General features: G+C 30.8%; 2 protein-coding genes across 5 annotated transcripts in view; both read left to right on the forward strand.

Annotated features, from left to right (window-relative positions):
* The window catches only part of LOC109587510 (phosphatidylglycerol/phosphatidylinositol transfer protein-like), a 5,302-nt gene extending 2,552 nt beyond the window's left edge, over positions 1–2,750 (forward strand). The window contains exons 1-5 of one of the 4 annotated variants that reach the window (XM_020003757.1): positions 365–471; positions 546–569; positions 618–716; positions 2,382–2,575; positions 2,622–2,750. In XM_020003757.1, coding sequence (XP_019859316.1) covers positions 381–471; positions 546–569; positions 618–716; positions 2,382–2,575; positions 2,622–2,705 — 492 coding nt within the window. In that variant the 5' untranslated portion in view covers positions 365–380 and the 3' untranslated portion in view covers positions 2,706–2,750. Of the gene's footprint in view, positions 1–364; positions 472–545; positions 570–617; positions 717–756; positions 963–1,008; positions 1,181–2,381; positions 2,576–2,621 lie in introns of those variants that run through there. The other 3 variants (XM_020003754.1, XM_020003755.1, XM_020003756.1) reach the window with 3 other exon arrangements.
* Positions 2,751–5,122: 2,372 nt separating this feature from the next.
* On the forward strand, positions 5,123–5,828 carry LOC109587507 (phosphatidylglycerol/phosphatidylinositol transfer protein-like). Its single transcript, XM_020003752.1, has 5 exons — positions 5,123–5,214; positions 5,283–5,315; positions 5,360–5,458; positions 5,503–5,696; positions 5,745–5,828. Exons 1-5 carry the CDS (start codon positions 5,124–5,126, stop codon positions 5,826–5,828), a joined length of 501 nt encoding a protein of 166 aa, XP_019859311.1. The 5' UTR covers position 5,123.
* The last annotated feature ends 902 nt before the right edge of the window (positions 5,829–6,730 follow it).

Consider the following 6,730-nt stretch of genomic DNA (forward strand, 5'->3'; position numbering starts at 1 on the left):
ATAGATCAATATAAAATCGAATCCATAAACATACATAATGGAATGCATTAATTGCCAAATACTAGAATTACATTTAAATTAAAGTGCAATAACTTCAAAAAGTCGGTCAACAGCCCATGCCATGACCAATTAATTCCCCTTCTTTTACTGTATATGTATATTCTAAGCTGGAAATCTCATAATTCTAGAATGAAATAACAAGATAAATATACAATCAGTACAATAGGGTGCCAGAAAATAGTCTATAAATGTAGCTATAAAATACCATAACCAGAACAACTGTAACAAACAAAACGGTAATAATATCAATAACAATAGTACATGCTTTAATTAAATAGACTGAACTGTTACAACTTCTCATAAATCAAGTCAAAGAGAAGATGGGTAGACTAGTAGAGTATATACTGTTACTTCTATCAGTTGTACTAGTAGTATCTACATTGACTGGATCTACTAACAATTACTACAATGGTAAGATACTGACTACTATACTAATGGATAATATACCTGTTTCAATTATATATGTATATACTATCAACAACAAGGACCTACTAAAGTCACAGATTGTTGTAAGTTCAGTATAAAATACACTATTGATTTATTTTAATACTATTAAGCTGTTACTAAGAAATTTGCTGAATTCACTAATGCATCACTAACTCCTAATCCAATGACTCGTGGAAAGGCATATTATGTGAAAGGAACTTTTCATATTAGTAAGCTATATATTAACTAGTACTGTAAATATTTTTCTAGAGAAAACCATACAATGGGGTATTGTACACATCATAATGACATATAATTTCAAGGATTATACCAATATTACTTTCATTGATGACAAATTTAATTTCTGTGACTTCTTTCTCGCTTTGACCAAGTTTCGTTGTCCAATAACTCCAGGAATATATCAATTGAATTATACATGTAATGGTAATGAAGCAGTACCAAAGCTCTTTTGGCGAGTGAGTAACAGATACAGTGTATCATTATTACTATTCTATTTCATAGGGTAGGTATTATGCCAAAGCAGCTGCATATAATGAGAATGGAGAAAAAATTATGTGTCAAAAGGCAGAAGTTACTATTAACTAAACTGCATGTATTCTAATATGACTTGAATACAATTACTAATATCATTAAATTAATGCCAAGAGTGCACTAATACTTAGACTGAAAACAAGCAAAAGTTATGTTACCGTGTCAAACTGCCAACCTACATGCATAATACTAGTGTTGCTTTAGTTAACTATAACTAAAACTAAAACCCTTTTTGTTAGGTCAGATTTACTTTTAGTTAACTAACTATAACTAACTAAATGTACCTAAAGATTAAAACTAAAAACAATAACATGCAGGCGTGTATATGTGTGTACTATTGCATATGCATGCACACAGACCATAATGTAAATTTAATATGCACATCTAAATGTAGATCAATATAAAATCAAATCCACAAACACACACAATAGAATGCACTGCCAGTTACATTTAGCTAGAATTACATTTATGTGTCAACAGACCATGCTATGACCAATTAATTCCCTTCTTTTATTGTATATTTTAAGCTTTGAAATCTCATAATTCTGGAATAAAATAACCAGATAAATACACAATCAATACATTAGGGTACCAAAAATAGTCTAGACTAGCATAAACAGAACAACTGTAATAAACAAAACAGTAATAATACTAATACAATAGTTGCAACAGTTACAGCATCCAATTAATCAAGTCAAAGAGAAGATGGGTAGACTAGTAGAGTATATACTGTTACTTCTATCAGTTGTACTAGTATACTATCTACATTGACTGGAAATTGAATATGCATGACCAGTTGGAGTGTGATATGTTAAATCACTAAACACAATCACATACAATACTGGTATATCATAATAAGAACCAGTGCATCATAATGAAAGGTAAACTCATCAAAGTAACTTGAGTTTGCAATTGGACTAAAACAGAAGGTTATACAGTGAGGCACCAGTAGCACAGTCAAAGAGAAGATGGGTAGACTAGTAGAGTATATACTGTTACTTCTATCAGTTGTACTAGTAGTATCTACATTGACTGGATCTACTAACAATTACTACAATGGTAAAATACTGACTACTATACTAATGGATAATATACCTGTTTGAATTATATATACTATCAACAACAAGAACCTACTGGTAATAAAAAATTCACAGATTGTTGTAAGTTCAGTAATACACTATTGATCCATTTTATTAATTTTAAGCTGTTACTAAGAAATTTGTTGAATTGACTAATGCATCATTAACTCCAAATCCAGTGACTCGTGGAAAGGCATATCATATGCAAGGAAATTTAGATATCAGTAAGTTCCATATTCACTAGTGCTATAAATCTTTTTCTAGAGAAAACTATACAATGGGGTATACTGCATATCAAATTGACATATAATTTCAAGAAGTATACTAATATTACTTTCGTCAATGAGAAGTTCAATTTATGCGACTACCTTGATGATTTATTAAATATATTGTGTCCAGTACCACCAGGAATATATCATTTCAATTATAGTAATATAGTACCAAAGCTCTTTTGGCCAGTGAGTAACAGATACAGGGTATCATTATTACTATTCTATTTCATAGGGTAGGTATTATGGAAAAGCTACTGCATACAATGAGGAAGGAGAGGAAATGATGTGCCAAATGACAGAAGTTACTATAAACTAAACTGCATGTATTCTAATATGACTTGAATACAATTACTTTAACATTTTTAATATCATTAAATTAATGCCAGGAGTATACTAATACTTAGACTGAAAACAAGCAAAAAGTTATGTTACAGTGTCAAGCTGCTAACCTGCATGCATAATACTAGTGTTGCTTTAGTTAACTATAACTAAAACTACAACCCTTTTAGTTATAGGTCAGATTAACTTGTAGTTAACTAACTAAATCTTTTAACTTTATTTTGAAACTATAACTAAGTAAAAGTACATAAAATTAAAACTTGGACAACACTAACATGCAGGTGTGTATGTGTGTATCATTGCATATGCACACAGACCATAATATAATTCAATGCATACATGTACATGTAGAACAATATAAAATCAAATCCGCCACCACACAATAGAATGCATTGCCAATCACATGTAGCTAGAATTACATTAAAAAAATTAACACACAATAATTGCATCAATAGCCCATGCCATATGACTAATTACCGTATAGTGGGAAATTTCGGGAGGAGTTAAATTTGGCAAATTGCCAAAATTTGGTGAATTAGTGGCCACAAGTGACATTGAACATGCGTAAAATAGATCAAAATAGCAGATTATATTTTGGCGAATGGCTATCAAAACGCCAAATTCACCAAAATTAATTCCCTCCAAAATTTCCCGCTATACAGTAATTCTTCTTTTACTGTATATGTTACTTTAAGCTTTGAAATCTCATGATTCTACAATGAAATAACAAAATAAATATACAATTGATACAATAGGATGCCAGAAAATAGTCTATAAATGTAGCTATAAAATACCATAACCAGAACAACTGTAACAAACAAAACGGTAATAATACCAATAACAATAGTACATGCTTTAATTAAATAGACTGAACAGCTACATCATCTCATAAATCAAGTCAAAGAGAAGATGGGTAGACTAGTAGAGTATATACTGTTACTTCTATCAGTTGTACTAGTAGTATCTACATTGACTGGATCTACTAACAATTACTACAATGGTAAGATACTGACTACTATACTAATGGATAATATACCTGTTTCAATTATATATACTATCAACAACAAGGACTTACTGGTAATAAAGGATTCACAGATTGTTGTAAGTTCAGTAATACACTATTGATTCATTTTATTAATTTTAAGCTGTTACTAAGAAATTTGTTGAATTGACTAATGCATCATTAACTCCTAATCCAGTGACTCGTGGAAAGGCGTATTATTTCCAAGGAACTTTTCATTTTAGTAAGTTACATATTCACTAATACTGTCAATCTTTCTTTAGAGAAAACGATACAATGGGGTATACTGCGTTTCACAATGACACATAATTTCAAGAATTATACTAATATTACTTTTGTCGATGAAAAATTAAATTTATGCGACTACCTTAATGATTTATTAAAGTTATATTGTCCAGTACCACCAGGAATATATCATATCAAATTGACTGATATAGTACCAAAGCTCTTTTGGCCAGTGAGTAACAAATACAGTGTATCATTATTACTATTCTGTTTCATAGGGTAGGTATTATGGCAAAGCTACTACGTACAATGAGGAAGGAGAGGAAATGATGTGTCAAAAAACAGAACTTACTATTAACTAAACTGCACGTATCTAATATGACTTACATGTAAATGCAACATTTTACATAATTATCATTAAATTACAATGCAATGCTAAAATAAATAGATTGAAAACAAGCAAAAGTTATGTTACAGTGTCAATAACCTATAATACACGTATTTACATATTTAGAATCTAAACTCGTTTGCTTGTGCCAATACTACAACTGTCCTCGAAGACAGAGGCCAATTATGAGAACATAAGACAATCAGCTGCTTTAACTTCCAGACTAGTAGAGTACATACTGTATAGCGGGTTTCTTCCGTTTGGTCAAACTTTCGTTCTTTTCGTTCTCCAAGCTCCAAATACAAAAATTAAACCAATGAAATTTGCTGTGGGAGAGCTCGATCCGGAGTTCATCTTCGTCGGGTTAATACTAACACATGCACACATGGGTGTTATGGGTGGGGTTGTTGGATGTGGCTTAATTCTTGCAGATCAGAAGGACAAAAATAAAACCCATGAAATTGGATTTCCTCCTAAAAAACGAAAGTTTGGCCAAACGAAAGAAACCCGCTATACGGTACTGTTACGTACTTCTATCAATTGTATTAGTACAGTAGTATCTACATTGACTGAAAATCAAACATTCATGACCAGTTGGAGTGTGATATGTTAAATCACTAAGCACAATCAAATAATAATACTAGTGTAATAAGAGCCAGTACATCATAATGAAAGGTAAACTCATCAAAGAAACTTTGAGTTAGCAAATAGACTAAAACAGAAGGTTACAGTGAGGCACCAGTAGCACAGTCGAAGAGAAGATGGGTAGACTAGTAGAGTATATACTGTTACTTCTATCAGTTGTACTAGTAGTATCTACATTGACTGGATCTACTAACAATTATTACAATGGTAAGATACTGACTACTATACTAATGGATAATATACTTGTTTTATATATACATACTGTCAACAACAAGAATCTACTGGAAATGAAGGATTCACAGATTGTTGTAAGTTCAGTAATACACTATTGATTTATTCTATTAATTTTAAGCTCTTACTAAGAAATTTGCCCAATTCTCTAATGTATCATTAACTTCATATACACTGAAAAGAGGAGATAGCATTCACTGGAATGCAGATCTACAAATTAGTAAGCAACAGCAACTGTGTCAATAAACATGAATCCATTTATAGAGAGGACTATAAAATGGGGTATACTGCATTTCACAATGACACACAAATTCAAGAATTATACTAATATTACTTTTCTTGATGATAAATTTAATTTATGTGATTTCTTTGTGGATTTAATCAATAAACACTGCCCAATACAACCAGGAATGTATCATTTAAATTACAGTGCCCAAATCCCCAACCTCTTATGGCCAGTGAGTAACAGATACAGTGCATATCATTATTACAATTTTATTTCACAGGGTAGGTATTATGCCAAAGGTACTGTGTACAATAAAAAAGGAGAGGAAATGATGTGTCAAATGACAGAATTAACCATCAATTAACTGTGATTTTAATTATCATCAATGACTTTACATTAGTGCAAGTATAATTTGAAGTTTTAATGTCTTTCTTAGCAATTTGCCAGAGTAATCATTAAAATTGTTAGAGGGCCTTAATACATTTGTTGCATCGTTTACAACAAATTGTTTAATATAGAAGCCAACAGGAACCATAAGACATTCACTATGCAAGAAGCTTACAAAATAAGTCTTGATTGACACTAAAAGCCAAATCAATGAATAGTGTAAATATAAAACAAAATTGTACACTGAAACACATAATTATACTAAATACTATACGAAGGCAATAAAATAGAAATAAAATAAGGAACGACTCAGAATAGTTTGTTGATAATAAAGTATGATGCTTATTCATAGTCACTTAATTACTGTATGTATGTTCCAATTTTCAAGTGTTTAAAATTTCGTGTTTTGTGAAATGTGCTCAAAAGTTAATATTCGTGTGAGCTAATTTTCGTGTTCTGGCCATAGTCCACATACGATAGAATGGCATTGGAGGTGGTTTAAAATTTGTGGATTTAAGGTGAGCACAAAAATAATGAAATTTAATACATCTCAAAAAATTAAGATGCGTACAGTAGCTAAAAAATAATCATTACTCTATAAACAAAGGATTCCTTCCTTCCTAAGTTGCAAAAATAAAATCCACAAAAATCATTTTAATATGGTACACACATAGCACGTGGCAAAATTCGTGAAATTAAAATTACAAATTGGAAATTTAGCAGATTTTGCGAAATATAATTTTCTAAAAACTTATACGGTATAACATTGCCACTATAGTTATACTAAAAGTAGCATAGCAAAATTACATGTAAGCCAACAAGTTACAAGTAGCGGTAACAAAAACATTACAAATGTAAACATGTTGATGCTTATATTTT

This window comes from Amphimedon queenslandica, unplaced genomic scaffold (assembly GCF_000090795.2).
Source record: "Amphimedon queenslandica unplaced genomic scaffold, v1.1 AMPQUscaffold_12546, whole genome shotgun sequence".
Classification (NCBI taxonomy): domain Eukaryota; kingdom Metazoa; phylum Porifera; class Demospongiae; order Haplosclerida; family Niphatidae; genus Amphimedon; species Amphimedon queenslandica.

What these genes read in the sequence shown, in the direction of transcription:
- LOC109587507 (XM_020003752.1), top strand. Translation starts at nt 5,124, where the DNA reads ATGGGTAGACTAGTAGAGTATATACTGTTACTTCTATCAGTTGTACTA. An exon ending in TGAAGGATTCACAGATTGTT is followed by an intron (nt 5,316 to 5,359) that starts GTAAGTTCAGTA and finishes ATTAATTTTAAG; the next exon opens with CTCTTACTAAGAAATTTGCC. An exon ending in TCCCCAACCTCTTATGGCCA is followed by an intron (nt 5,697 to 5,744) that starts GTGAGTAACAGA and finishes TTTATTTCACAG; the next exon opens with GGTAGGTATTATGCCAAAGG.